Source organism: Numida meleagris, chromosome 1, assembly GCF_002078875.1.
Source record: "Numida meleagris isolate 19003 breed g44 Domestic line chromosome 1, NumMel1.0, whole genome shotgun sequence".
Classification (NCBI taxonomy): Eukaryota; Metazoa; Chordata; class Aves; order Galliformes; family Numididae; genus Numida; species Numida meleagris.
This window is the reverse complement of record NC_034409.1, coordinates 89,496,072-89,511,915: the sequence shown is the minus strand read 5'-3', so window position 1 is coordinate 89,511,915 and position 15,844 is coordinate 89,496,072. Positions and strand designations below refer to the sequence as shown.

Sequence of the window (15,844 nt, the reverse complement as noted above, 5' to 3'; positions counted from 1 at the left end):
CTGAAGTATAGCTCCCCTTAGGCAACTTGGCTTCTCAGAAGCCAAAGACCAGGGAGTTCAAGACCGAGGTGCTCTATTCCGTGCCTGAGGCAAAAGAGGCTACATACATTGAGCAAATAAACTGCAGTCAATCCCCAAAGGAACTCCTCGCTTTGATGCTTGGTTAATAGTTAATGCATAGGGCAAGTCCTCCATAGCCGGAAGCTACCTATAAGAAAAGAAGCAGGCAGTTCCAGGAAGACAGACAACTGAGAGCTGAGCTTTAACATCCACTGACATAACAAGGACTATTTCCACTAAAAATAACGTATGTTTTAATTAGCCTAAATGAGATACGTAGGCATTACAATCATCATGTCCTAGCTAGGTGTTGTCATGGGAGTAAAAGGTGGCGGCAATAATTGTTCACATAAATTTGCGATCCCAATGCTGTGGTCCCTAAATACTAATGCTCAGACTGCAGCCAGGTCAAATGCCACCACACTAAGAACTGCATCGACATTAAGAGCACCAGCATGTAGGTTTTGCTTTATCTAAGAAGTAACATTAATTCATGCAGGGGAGGACAAATCAGTAAAACAGTGAGGATGACAGGAATATCAGAATTTTCTACAAATGACTCAGACAAGATCCTGAAGTTCAAACTTCCCAATTTGAAGTTTACACTGTAGTCACATTAATTTTGTCTAGTGTCTTAATAGCAATTTTCCTAATGTGATAAAAAAGAAAAAGCACCAGAAAACACTTTTAAAATATTCAGACACAAAGTTAAACAGAAAAACACTGAAAATAAAAAGCCTCAAAACAAAGACCGCTTTAGGAGTCATAGAATCACAGAATATCCTGAGCTGGGAGGGACCCAGCAAGGATCATCAAACCCAACTCCTGGCTCCGCATAGGACAACCCAAAATTCAAACCAAGTTTCTGTGAGGAATTAAACACCTAACTGCAGATTTCATAAAACCACTTTTAAAAAATCACTTATACAGGTAAATTGACAAATAAAATCTGCTTAAATGGCTACTTAGAGGTGCCTTTTTTCTTTTTCTTGGGTGTGAGATACCTTCTAAATATAAAAGAAGCTGAAAACTACTACATTTTTATTATAATATGACCCCGACATTTCAAAAGAGGAGAAGATCCCACTGAATTTAAAGGTACAGAATGAGAAATGTGTCCTTTCCAAAAAGTTTGTGTATACCGCAGTTATTACGGAGGCGGGAGTGGCTCACAGAAACATAGCTAAATTGGTTTTATGTCAACTGACAGCAGCGTATTTCCTTCAGCATAAATCATTGTGTGAGCTGCAAAAATCTGAGTGAACATTTTGCTAAAAGCTCAGCCAGTTAGTCTGAAGTAAAACTCCTGCCAATAATACCATTACTATTACCAATACCATTATTATTACCAATACCATTGGAGAGCTGCCTAAACAGGAACACTAACTGGAAGTTAGATATGTTTAAATAAGTAGCACTTTCTAAAACACTGACGTGCCCCTTTCAGAAGCAGGAAGTTTGACAGAAATTAAATATTATGATCACTTCACAGTTACAGCATATAGACAGCGTATTTAGAGGTGGAGGTGAAGCTACTCATCCAAATCCTTTTAGATGCCTGAAGCCCTCCTTTATTGCTCCAGATAGCTTATGCATGTGCTGGGCTTTCTCAGATTGCCACTTCTGATCATATTCTATGTTGCTGGCACCCGCAGGTCCTTACATACCCTAAAAATTTGGCAGCTTAGGACCTTCTAAATCTTACAGTTCTGCATCATTAAATCATGGTTTCAGAACTTGAGGATCATCAATGTATAAGCAGATGTTATCAATACTCATATGTAAGTTGTTTATATGTATCTCTGGATAAGAGAACAGCACACCTCTACACTCCATTTTGCAGATAAACTCGCACGCAGGAGCCTGCCTGGGCTTATGCTGTTGCTGAAATACAGTCACTACTAGAGAAACCACAATTCATTGAAGGATTGGTGGGGAAACTCTCAAGTACACAGTCCCCTGTGTAGTGCTGACCCTTAGTATAAGGCTTCTCAAGACCAGCAAGGGCATTGGTAACTCTTCTCCACAGCAAAAACACATGTATTCCATTGACCACAAAGGATTAAATTGACTGTATAAAACACTACAACTGAAACTGAAACCATTTTTTTAAATACATACGTTTAACTAGATAACAGTAGTTCATCAGAAACATTTCACATGACAAATTCTGATGACGCATTGGTTGGGGAATGTTTCTGGACTCCCTTCAGAATTTCTCATCAATACCAATGGGTATCTCTTGACTAGCTTAGCACATGGGAGTCCCAGTCAAGCTCCTGCTCTGAGTCAGACAGACCAAGGACTTGAAACTGGGTTTCCCTCTTCCCAAACACAAAAGACTAATTGCTCATAGACTGCTTAGCGTCTCAGAAGAACACTTTGGAAGGGTTTGGTTTACCCCAGTGGAAAACAAGAAGCAAAAATCTTGAAAAGTTTAGCAGAATCAAAAAATTGCTTCCCCTGAAGTTTAATTTTAAACCTGGTATCTGATCTACTAAAGCCATCATGTCTAACAAACAGACATTTGGCCCAAGATATAAAAAGAAGAGCAAGAGAGAAAGGAGGCAAGCCTGTTAGCTACTTCTTTGCAGCTGAGAAAGATAAAATCAGATAAAAACATCTTGGAAAAGATGTTACAATGAGATAGGGTTGAAGCTTCATAGCTGTAACTTCAAGAGAGTTATAAAAAAAAAAAAAAAAGAGTCTGAAAATCTGCTGCTTTTCAGTCAGAAGAGACATACTTAATAGCAGCAACAAATGCTTCATAGTACCTGCTGGGTTTTGAGGCAAGTAGTAAAGTAACATCTGACTTATTAGAAGACAAGAGATTAATTTAGCTGTGTGGAAAGACAGGACAGTGAGAATTCCAGTTCTGTCCAGTTCACATTGGTACTAGAGGCATCTGAAACTTAACAGAATTCAGAACAGAGTAAATTAAATCTGCTTCTTCTGGAGAGAGAAACAATGTAGTGAGAATCTCCATTTTTTTAAACATTTGAATCATGGAGAAACAATCAAAGATGTGATCAAAAATGCGTCCTCAGTAATGTACCAAATATGCATAACTTTTCTCATTATATTTTAGGCAAAACCCTTAAAAAATACACACACATGCACAGAAATAAACAAACGAAAAACCCCAAACCACTCTTGAAGATCTGTAGTTATTTTCAAACTTTTGGGGATGGATTACATTTTGAAGTTACAAGCAGTCTTCATTAGAAATCTAGGTCACATCTAAGGCAGCACTGCTAATTGTCTGGGAAGCAGTCGCCTTAAATTACACCTTTGAGATCTCTCACAAAATTTATACATAAAGAAAATGGACAATGTTGTGCTGGTTTTAATAAAATTATTCATTATTTAGGAAGGAAAAAGAAAACCACATTCTCAGCAAGCAAGCTGTAATTGAGCTTGATGCAGAAAGTGGAAGTCATCCATCATAACAGGGGGTTGAAAAAACAATCCACAAAGTTGAACTTTTATATAAGTTGAAGACTTTTATATAAAAGATTTTTTAATATTAGGGGTTTTTTTTGTTTTGTTTTGTTTTTTTTTTAAGAAACTGGAATGACATCTGACCTCCACCTAGAAATCCAGATGGGTTAACCTTGCTTACCTCTTCTGGCCTGTTAAGTCTGGTTACTCTTGCAGTACACAAATGCTTGGTCTTATATGTGGAAGAGTAGTTTCAAGAAGTTAAAAATCAAGCCACTTGAAATTGAATATTACTCTCCTGCCTTCTCAAGAAAAGGAAATTAAGGGATGTTTTTTTAAAAGTGCAGGTTTTATTTTATTTACTTTCACTAAAACTCTTTAAGCTCACTATCTGCCAAATTTCATTGGTATATTCCATTCATCAGAGTAGTCCCCAGCAAACGTACACAGCGAGGTTAAACTTCCAGGGAGAGATCAAAAGAAACAGAAGACCATTAGAAATGAAGAGTATATCAAAGGCAATAGGAGAAAAAATTGGAGGTAATAAACATGAAGTCAAACCTACCGCTAATGTAAGTCTCCAAACTCAGTTAGCCGTCACATGGATTATTTCGGTTGCGTTGCATTTGTAACTCTTCAGATCCTAACAGACTATTAAGTGTCAAAGTAATATTGACAGCAAGAACGTTTACACTTCCTGAGAAATGTGAAGAAAAAAAACACAACAGAAAAGTGTGTACTTACGTTACTTTATACAGCATAATTCCCACACATCTCTCCTGACAATCTTTTATGACAAATTCCCTGAACAAGTTCCAGTCTGTTTAAGCCTTCAAGAATGAGCTCACCTGTGCAACTTATTCCTGGTCAGGTATCAAGCCTTGAGGTAATAAACCATAAAATAATATAAAATAGCAACTCAATATTGAAAAATTAGTAGCAAGTTCTTAGGAAGAAATCTGGAGAACTGAAATAACATCCTTTAAAAAAAATTATAAGAAGCCAATCTGTTAGAAGACCTTTCATGAACAGAGGAACTATACTCAGAGTAATTCACAGAATTGCTTGCTTCCCTCTCAGAAACCAACTCCCTTTAGTGAAGACAGACTTTTTTTTTTAAAGGTATCAATTATTAAATATTAATTAGATATTACTCTCTCTCTCTGTGTATTGTCTTCCTTCCTTCAGAATACGGTTTCTAGTGAAACTCACAGGACTTCATTCCACTTTTCCTCATAAATGCACCCTCACGCTTGCACAAAGTGCTGCCAAAATTGCCTTACTTACGTAAGAGTGCAAAACAATGATACTGTGTGAGTTCTCATAACGGAGAGAGAAACTCAGAAGAAAGGAGCAATCACTCCAGAGAGTTCTGCTAAGACTTCTTTATTGCAGTCAGTACTGCAGGGCTAGACGAGAAACAATGTAAATTGCAATAACAAATACGAAGTAGAGACAGAAAAGAGTTTTCCCACCAAAGACTGGATGTTGTGTTTTCTGACTGAAGCTTGCTAATATACGACTGAAAAAATTAAATAATATTATAAGGACCTAATGTATAATTAGGTGCGATTCAAGAATTTCCATTGTAAAGGCTTTGTACGGACTGCGAGCTGTGAAGTCTCAGCCCAGTGCTCAGTTTAATTACACTTTTAAAAATCATCACCCAAACCATTCAGCTATTTCTGAATGACAAAACAAACATTTGATGGCCAGGAATGCGCAGTACCTAACTGTGGGAGGTTGATCTCTTTCACTAAACTGATGTGCGCCGAGAATATTTAAAAGTAGTATTGTCACATTTTACAAATCTCTTGCTTCAAACTGACCTGATAAAGTAACGAATTATCGTATGTTAATTTACAGTTTCAGCCAATTTTCCATATTAAATAATTCTAAATAAATTCTTCTAACTGAAGAATCTTACCAGTTTGGGCTCTGCCCCCATACATCAATGTCCGCAAAAAAAAAATATCTTGATTCACTTACAGGATCGGTGTAAGTACGAAGGCATGCTCTCATCCAGCTAATTACCTACTGGACATTTTTCTGTTTCCCCAGCTCTAAGCCTCAGTTTACTTTGTGACAAGATGTACACCATGAGGAATTTGAATGAATTTATAATGCAAACTTATGCATTCAGTATTTGGGAAGCATTCCTATAAATATTTGACAATGTTTATTTAAGGTTTGGCTGTCATATAGATGACAGCAACATTTTAAGTGAAATGAATGCAAAACACTCACGCTCCGAGCTGGAATAAATTGGATATAAAACCTGGATAAACAACCAGCAAAACATTTTTCTCATCATGTAGTTCTTTCCTTTATTCAACAGTTTACTTAAAACTAAATAACATACGACAAAAATTAGCACTGTGTTATTAATTTCCTGGATATCGCATCTTACTCCATTAGAAAAGTGTTTCAGTCCATTACTCGCTATTTCTTTTTTTTAACATATGTAATAAAATAGGTTCATTTTCTTGAGATTCAAATTTCAGGGCACCTAGGAAAGCTTCTTTTTAAGTGCTCTTTGGTTCTACATGTTCTACATGCTTTTTTTTGACCAGGAAGCTATTTTCAGTTCTTGTCAACCGCAAGCAATGCCAAAACGCAAAAAGAAAAGTTACCAGCTATAGAGCTGCTTAGCTCTTTTTCTCTTTCTGGTGTCATGCAAGTTTGAAAATGCGAATTAAAACTAGCAGAAAAAACAGCAAAGCATCTTAGTAGTGAAAATTAGTATTTTCACCTAAGACAATTGCTTGAATTGTAAGTAAATCAAATAGGTTAAAATTTCTTATAAAACCACAAGTGTTGATGACAGAGCCACAACCCAGACTTACTGTGTGCTATGATTTGTTGACAATTTTCCAACTCTTTTTCCCCACCAACTTCCACCTAACTGTGATTTAGTATCACCTCCGTATTATCTGAGCTTTTGAAGAGCTAAGTGTTAACTCTATGGCTTTTCTTTCAGTCAGAAATATAATAAATTTTAAAAAGTTGTTTTTCTACTCCAGAAGAATCAGGATGTAGATGAGCATCAGTCAGGATATAGAGATGAAGTTTTCACTATGATTACATTCTTTGAAAGAAATAGGGCAAACAGTCCAAGCGTTTCATTGGGCTCAGCAACCTGTTTACTAGAAGTGCTATGTTTAACATACTCTCGTATACAAAACGCACGAGGAGCTGGAAAACTCCCATCTTTCTCAGTTCTTCTCTCCTTCATTCTGTATACTGTTGTCTGTCCTGCCCAATTATCACCATTTCCAATAAGAAATAAAGTGAGATTGAAAGACTTGAAAAATATATATAATAAAGTACTGGGAACAAAATACATATAGAGCTTCTGAAGGTTGATGTTTTATTCCTAGGAAACTTGTAGGGATTCAAATATTTCCAGTCTGTATGGTTCAAATATTAAAATGACTTCTAACCCTTAAACAGCACTTGCATAGACACCAGTGCTTGCGACTTTGATGCTTAGGAGCTAGACATTTTCACTCCTGTTTTTAATACCCAAATTGTCAAGAGTGAAAGAACCATATATCTGTACGCTTAACCTTTAAAAAGATGGACGTATCCTCTGCATGTGGCTACATACATGCATTTCCACTGTCTCCTAAGATTTGTGCACTTGAACAGATAGACTGAAGTACGACAAACTGAGCTCATTTGCACATGTATTTTATCTAAGTTACATATGAAGCTACTAATCAGCTGTACAGGATAATGTGGAGTTAAATACTTCCATTGCTTTCCTGAAGAAACCTGATTTGGACTATCATATTTTAAAAGCTAAAAATACTCCATATTTTTTGAAGAAACAGAACTTAATTACATTATACATCAGTGCAAATCAGAAAAAAGTAAAATCTCAGCTTCGTAAAGCGTCTGGAACAGCCTAAATTGTTTCCTTAACGTTAAAAAAAAAGCAGCAGCAAAACTTTATTTTAAATGTTAACTGAATTCACATCAGCAGAACACTGAAAACGAACAATAAACATACAGCTACGCATACATACAAAACAAATACTTTCAGCAGAATAAATATTTTATAAGTATCTTTAAGAAGTTGTATCTTCATTCACGCCACCGTAAAAAGATAGTCTATTTTATTGACAGGACAGCCAATGCACTGTATAATCCTACATACAGTCATTCAAATATACAATAAATAGAAGGGGGAGAGGGATTTGGCATCCATCTGCAATTCTTCAAGTAGTTCTTTTTTCTTTCTTTTGTAAAGGGAGTTTGGTTACAGCTTAGAGATGGGAAAACAAATGATTTATTTAAATGAGTTTAAGCATTGCTCTAGTCACAATTCAAGCGCGCATGAGTAGCAGAAAATGATTGTGAAAACTGTCCCTCACACGGACATTCATTCATAAATCAAGTTCTTGTCTCCTAAAAACTGCCAGCAAATCTCCTATGTTTCCCCCCAATTTTTGCTTTTAATTCACATTGTCTTATTTGATATCCACAGATTCATACTTAGACGAGATAAATATATGGAACACATTTTCAGAAACCTTTCTCTAGCATACGTGAGAAACAACAAAAGGAACACTATCATTAACTTGCTACTTCACTCATGAGGAATTTTGCTTGGAAAAGTTCAAATGGAAATCTCTTATTCTGTCACAAGCATTGGAGAATTGACTACAGCACTGCAAGAGCTCGACAAATGGCCCTTTACAAAGAAAAGCTACATTTGCCTACATTTTGTTCCATTTGCTAATGTGCCAGTTCATAGGTTTTTTTACATGAATTATTAATGAGTCACTGTGAATAGAAAAGAGAAATGGGAAATAAAACAATTAAAGTTAAGCCTTTCTAATTTCTTTTCCACCCCTTCAGGGTCTAACAAGAATTCAGCTAGGAGACCTTAACAGCCTAGGCGCAGGGACATGTAGATAGTAGCCAGAATTTTTTGGTTTTATTCGTTTGGGTTTTCCGATGGTCTAGTAAGCAACTTGAAGTTTACAAGTCTTGTAGTTTGCAGATCTGCTAAGTCATCCTACAAAAAGGAAGGCACAAATGAACCCTAAGACCCACAATCTGTCTGTTTCATCATCCTGTCCATTAACCGATTAGAAAAAGCTCCTGCTAGCATGGCGCCCAATGGGCAGAGGCCACAGTTATGCAGAAAAATATTGTGAAAATAAGCTGTGCAAGTAATCTCTGTCAATGGCTGACATGTTTTAGTTTCCGCAGAGCTAGCGAAAAAAAGTGCACTGTTCAATTCTGTTTAACACATAATTCTGACTACAGCTATTTTGTGACAAACAGGGTAAGTCAAGAAGAATTCTTGCACGTGTATATGTACATATACTTGTATACATACAGGGGTGTTGTGTATTTATAAATCAAAATGCCATCACATCAGCCATTTTTAAAATGAGCACTTCTACAGCATTACCCACAGTACTGACCTACTGCCATTAAAGCATGTCATACTTCCAACTAAAAGATCTATAAACCATACAAAGATTTTTACCATTCTGATTGTGATATTTGTGTAGGTCTTTTAATATTCTTCTTATGTATCAAAGAACAAGATGATTAATAAAATTATCTGCTAAAATTTATATCTAGATACTTTTGAGTAGAGAGGTTATAGAAAGATCTCAGCTAGACTCCCAGAGCTACACTTTTGTACCTTTGATGGGGACCACACAGAAAAATAAACATGTATGCAATAAAACTTGTCTGTACTTGCTCAAAGGTCAAGGATTCTGAAATTCGTGGTCTAATGTTAGTAACTCAACAAATGAGATTCAGAATTTGTGTTCCACCTCTAGAGTTATTTATTTGAAAACAAAACGTTTCTCGTGCCTATTTACTTCAGTATTCAAAAGATCAAAGCAAAGTTGTCACAAGTCTACTAGTCCCAGTCTTGGTAGCGCTTTTAGTTTGACTGCTTGGAGAGCAAGCACAAACTTACAGTTTGTGCACTTCACTGCATTACAGTGAAGTGGAAATGAATTCACTGTAAAGTGGGATGCAGTTTACCGAACCTCCGTCCACTCTCAGCTTGTTCATCAAAACTTTCTGGAATTTTACCTCACATTAAAAAGGCTCGAAAAACACCCCAGGCAGCAGCAGATCTTTGCATTTGTTCTGTTTGAGCTGAAAAACCTGATCTGTTCAGTCTCATCCTTGAGCTAAGATCACAATGATCCTACATGTTTGCCACTCTGTATTTTGCATCAATATTTTGCAACAATTCCACAAATTTAGTGTTACTTTTCTTTTAAATCGTACAACTCTTCAAACTACTGCGGTTACCTAGTGTAGTGGCATAGTGAAAAATACTTCCCCTCAAATTCATATGCAACTGCCTCAAAACAATGGCAGCTGTAGCTTGTTCAAAATTCAATCTCATGTATTCTTTGTAAGTGTGAATACTTCAAAAGCTTTCCACAATAGACACTTCTAGGGCTGACTTTAGCTATCTGCAAAGTATTGCATATTTTTCAGTAAGTTTTCTCACCAAAAAAATTACAGATAGGAAACCAGAGTTCCAATATTTTGGACAGAATAAAAGAAAAAAAATGCAAAAGGGTATTTTCAGCTTAAAATGTGTCTGAAGTAATCCCCATAAATTTACAGTCCTATAAAATAAAATAATCTTTTCCTGAGACATCTTAAGGTTGTATACATTTCAAAAGTGCTTCTCAAAGACCAAGGAAAAGGAGTTTCTATTGTTTGTTTACATCTCACACCCGTATCTATGCATACAAAACAATGTATAAAAGGAACTTAAGTATCAGAAAGGGACGTAGCTTGTTAAATGTAGACAAACAGAAGGCATACTTACCACAGAGAATGTTATTCTACTTAAAACCCTCCTGAAATGATCTCCACGAACTACTAGAACTGGTGCCACATATGGCTGCGAGATGCTTCTCTGATCTCCAGAAAACATTTTACTTAAAATTCCATTGCAGTCTCCACAGCAAGAGCTTTGTGTGTAGTGATTATGTATTTGTTAAGTCCATTTAGTGCATACTTTCCCAGGACATTTTAATGCATGCTCAAATGTGGCCTACCCATATCTTGCTGTCGCTGACTTCCCCAAACACAGGCCTATGCCCAGGCCTTCCCTGGATCTACATTCAGTTTTCTTGCTCTTTTGAGCTCCTAAGCTACAAAGAAGTACATTCCTCACTCCTAAAGTTAATGTGACTTTTGAAGATTTGGGCACGCCAAAACAGCCTCACTTTCTGCCCAAGCAGGGCCAACCCATTTTTCACCACAAATGAATATATAAAAGCATTTTCACTTTACACTGCATCCAGCAGAGAGAATCATGGGGGTAAAGACACAAAGGGAAGGGTTCTATCCCTTTTATCTTGACATATGTTCCTCTATACCCAGCCTGTTGGCTCTGCCACGCACTACCTCCAACCACCAACGTCCTGTTGCGAGTAACACGGCTCTAACTTAATCCGAATAGACTGAGATACTCTCTCTTGTGCTGATTACTGAAAGTAACTACATTTTCATTTTAGTATCAAATATCTCCTTTTAAATCCCAGGGAATGCTGCCCAGGTGAGGGCTGAGATTTTGCTTAAGGACGAATAGTTACTTGGCAATGGCACAAAGAAACAGCCATCCTCCCCACCCACCAGAAGACACACAAGGGGTGTCAGACTTGACCAGTCCTGCTGCCCCAGCCCATTGCTAGCTGCAACTAGAGGGCTGAACACATTTGAGGTTCAACACACCTTCCTGCAACCAGAGGGCTGGGGAATTTACCACGCAGCATTGTGCTCTTCCCTCACCTCAAAAAAGTTTTAAAACAGTGCCTCATAAAATAAAAGCCTGCCTTACCTGTAAGTGGGAGCCACGCCTGCAAGGTGACAAAGACAGCAATCCTCTTCCATTTCATCTTGCTCTGGTGGGTCGTGCTGGGGTGTGCAGTGAGGGGTGGTGGGGAGGAAGGCACCTCCACAGGCTGGTATCTTCTGGCTGCCTCCGCAGGAAGCACTGCTTCTATAAGGGCTTTCAGAGTCCACCTGCTGGCAGCCGCCCCAAAATGCATGCATCTTCCTCTCCCCCTCAGCTTCTGAGGTCTGGGTTTTACATTCTTGGTATTGATGCTTGAGGTTGGGGTTTCCTTTTGTATTCTTCTTTTTCACAAGACTTTAAAACTTTGATGGTTGCTAGGACCATTCAGCAATTCAGTAGCTCTAAGAGGGGCCTAGAAAGTGTGCGTAGTATCAAATTCCATCCAACTTCAAAAGCGACACAACTATGTCCAGTGTATAGTATGTCATCAACAGAGATCTAAAGTTGTAAGTGGCAGCCACTCTTGATGCTTGACTGCACTTGTAAAGGCACCAAGATCATTTTAAAGCTCTGGTTAAAATACAGACTTCACATTAGCAGCTGAAAGTTGTTGCACTCTCAGGGCTATATGATGGCCTGCTTTGCAGAGAGCTGGACTCCATCTGTCTTTGCAGTGTCCACAAGACATAAAACATTTGCACAGCTGGCACTACCTGCCTCATTCAGCTGTATGTAACTCTGAACCGGAGGTGCCTTTTGATGTGAACATACCACATCTTTGTATTGTGAGAAACTCTCTGCGTGTGCAGTGCTCCGGAGCCATTTTGTCCTTAGAGGCAGAGTGGCCTGCATAGTGGAGCATTGGGCCAGCTCTGTGGGAGAGCACAGCATGCATCTCCTCCCCGCGAGGCCTGACACAGGAAGCTGGGCACCACACCTACAGACTAAGCAGGGCGTGGGATTCAGCCTTCTGCTGCTCAAAGCTGTTCTCTAGTGAGGTACTGCAATGGATCAGCATGGATAGCGCACTGTTAGAAGCAATCATCTGGATGCATCCTGGGAATTTACAGAATTTTTCAGCTCCATGCTATAGGCATTAATACAGCACTCAGAACAACACAAAACAGAGCAGCTCTGCACAGCTGCAGTGCTTGCAAATCTTCATTTCCTGCAAGTCCACATTCTCCATCCAATGCAATTGCTGTGGCACCCTCCACATTTTCCTAAACCTCTTCTGCTCTCTAGGCCATTTCACACCCTCAGTCCCCCTGTGGGGCCAGGTGGCCAGGCACACAGCTGTGGGTTATGTGGCTGATTTGAAGCACATGTGCACGTGCTGACTGACTAACCCAGCAGCTCCATGTGAAAGTGAAAATGCCCCCGTTTTTACTGCTGCTCTTAGGGCACTAATAAGATCTCTGTGGGTGCCTGCACAAAACTACAAGTAGGAGCAGGTTATGTTTGAGTCTCCTTTGTTTCGCTGGATTGATGTTGACCCCCCAGGTCACAAGTTGTTGGGGGGAGGTGGTGGTGGTGGTGGTGAGAGGCAGACTGAGTCAGGAGAATCACAACACTTGTTTCCTTACAAAGCCAAGCTTGTGATCACATCTAACAGTATTAAAGCAACGCTCAATAGGCAGGAGTGGAAACTACACAGGTAACAGAAAAAGCACACTTAAATAGTAACCCATCAAATATTACTCTGGAGAATGCATTGTACTACAAGCTGACAAGACACAAAAAAATGATTTACCAATATTATATCATTTCATTATGCTTTTACTTGAGGACCTCAATGTACTGCTGAAATTAGCATTACAAAGCTGAGTTAAGCTTTAACAGATGAAGAAATTACAGAAGACAAGAAAAACAAGGCACTAAAAGACAAACAGGAATTTAGAGGTTCTTATTTGAATTTTAGAACTTAGAGGTTTTGGATGAAAAGAACCAAGGTGTGGTTAGGGATACTTCCTCCTTAACATGTAGTTATTATTCTAAAGAGTAAGAAGCTAAGAAAAAAAAAAGACTAATTACAAGCAATAGTGGAAAGGAACAACCCTAAGCATAATGAAATTAAGAAAGGTGAAATCTGGAGTTTTTGAAAACTCTTCTTGAGACGGGAATATATGAGAGAAGTAATTTCTTCAGCAAAGGAATTTATAAGAAAATAATTAAAAAAAACAACTGTTCAGAGTGATGCCAGCACTCACTTTGTAAAAACAATTCACATTAAGTTTTTCAAATGCAAATAAAATATTTCACTTTTATTACCAGAAATAAAGAGTAGATTTTAGACAACTGTGAATAAGAGAAGCCTGAAAACATGACTTAGGTGCACCTTAAAACTGAAAACTCAACCTTTCCCCCATCAAATACAACTGGCTCAAAGACTGCTGAATGCTATTAATACATTTCAGGGTAAGAGCTTAGGGTGGGAAGGAGCACAAGTATCTTAAAGAACAGTGTTTGTTTTTTTTTTCATTTCTGATTTTTAGAAATGAGAAAAGGGAATGTGCATCCCCAGCAAGTATGGGAACAGCACTGGTCATCTCTATTTCCCAGTATTCTGAAGATGACTGGCAAGGTGAGAATTATTATGCATATAAGAAGTAAGGATTTATAGTCTTTCAAAAGCAAAGTAAATTGAAATTCTTGGAAGATGGAGACCAAGAAATACATCACCTTGCAGTCTGGAATAATGAAAGCTAATATATTGATAACACAGCATAATTCTTTTATTTAATAACTATTATATACAGTACAATTCAATGCCAAAATAATTGGACACTAATATTACTAGTGCTGCATGCCATTCTGCAGTACGTAGACAGTACTGCTGAGTGTCTGCCCTCTCTTAGCCACAGTGAGGGTTTCCTGTGTAGCTTTTCAACCCCAGAAGCTAAAAGAGGAAGCTGGAGATGCACTTGCTCATTGCAGGCAGCGGGCAAAGCACAGATCACGAGAGCCACCTCACACGCTGGAGCTGGAAGAGCTGTGTCAGATCCAGAACTGGCTGCACTCAGGTACATGGGGTACATGATCCGTATTCCAGTGCAAGCTAGATAAAGTCCTCTCTGTCCACTTTCCTACATAAAGGAAGACTGAAATAAAGGATTAGGGAGATGAGCCCGGCTTCCACTTCAGGCTACCTAAATCTCACTGGCACCTTATTCAAAAGCTAAAATAATATCATACCAGTTATTGATATTTTTGGGTACCAGCGCCTTCAGAGGAGCAAATGGCACTGCTCATCACTATTCTGCTGACCCCTGTCTCCTCCTGTTATTGATCACAGCTTCTCCCTCAGGCAGAGAGCCAGCAAATTATCACTTTGAATAAAGAGTTGAGGCCAAAGGTAAGGAAAAGGAATGAAGAGCTGTATAAGAAAGGGAGATTAATGGCAACAGTAGGCACACTGGGAGAACAGCAGTTGGGTCAGTGTGTTTTGATGTATAGTTAGGGAAAGGTCAGAGAAATGGACTTCATTTAAAACTGTGGGTAGAGGGAAAAAAAGGCTTTGCATGATAGTGCTCCTAGAAATTCTCTCCTCCAATCCCTCATCTCCTACACAGAGGCAAGCTTATCATCATAATTGAAATATAATAATTGAAATACATAATCGAAATACAATTAAGGTATACAAAAAAGTAATCACGCTTGTATTATGAGTTATTCTCAAAACAAATATAACCTTGGAGATACAAATCACATGCAGTTGAGGAGTGCAGAAAAAGGCGAAGTGGTTCGCTCTCTAGGAAGAATTGACTCTGTCTTCACATATCTTGCAACTGCACTATGAGAAACAATTTTCTTTTTCTGCCACCATATTTTCAGCTTATTTAGTCTTTGCCTTTCTAGGAACTACATAGTACAGTTTAAATTTTGGCAGCTCCTACCTATGTTGTGCATTAGACAAACTCATACATGTGTTTTTAACCAACAGTTTAAACGACACAGTGTTTCAGTTTACTCATTTCAGTCAGTTCCGAATAATCTTGATGACACTGGACTAGAGACTAAAGCCAACATCAGCTGAAACAGCAGTTATTCTCAGTTCAGACAAAGCCACGTGAGAGACATGAAAACCTCCCTGATGGGTTAGGAAAAGCTCTCAACTAACTCAACTCTATCTAGACATATGGGTGGAGGAAAGAGTATTTCGAGAGTTACCTGTGCTGGGAAGACCACAAGATTTTATCCATGGTTCCTGAAACAGAATAGGGCAGGGAATTAAGGTGATCCCCAAGTACAACTCCATTGTGTTTAACACAGGTTAAGGTGCAGCTCGTTATATAACGAGGTATAACATCTTTCATAAAATAGATAAGGCACGCATTCAGTTGGTTCTGTGCATCAATATGCCCTTCTTTCTCTGGACACAAGAAATCCTGGAACAGCTCTAATGCAAGGGGCTGATTCATCCCAGAAGCATTCCTTTTTCATACCTACTGGTTATGCTTTGACTGAGCTATTAAAAAAAAAAAAGCAGCAGGGTTTGCAGTTTTAACAGGAAATAAATGAAAACTAGAAAACAAACAC

General features: G+C 38.3%; 1 protein-coding gene across 3 annotated transcripts in view; it reads right to left on the bottom strand.

Annotated features, from left to right (window-relative positions):
- The window catches only part of CD247 (CD247 molecule), a 47,148-nt gene extending 35,575 nt beyond the window's left edge, over nt 1-11,573 (bottom strand). For all 3 annotated transcript variants that reach the window (XM_021402079.1, XM_021402089.1, XM_021402098.1), the window contains exon 1: nt 11,348-11,573. In XM_021402079.1, the coding sequence (XP_021257754.1) occupies nt 11,348-11,558 (211 nt within the window). In that variant the 5' untranslated portion in view covers nt 11,559-11,573. The remainder of the gene's footprint in view (nt 1-11,347) is intronic.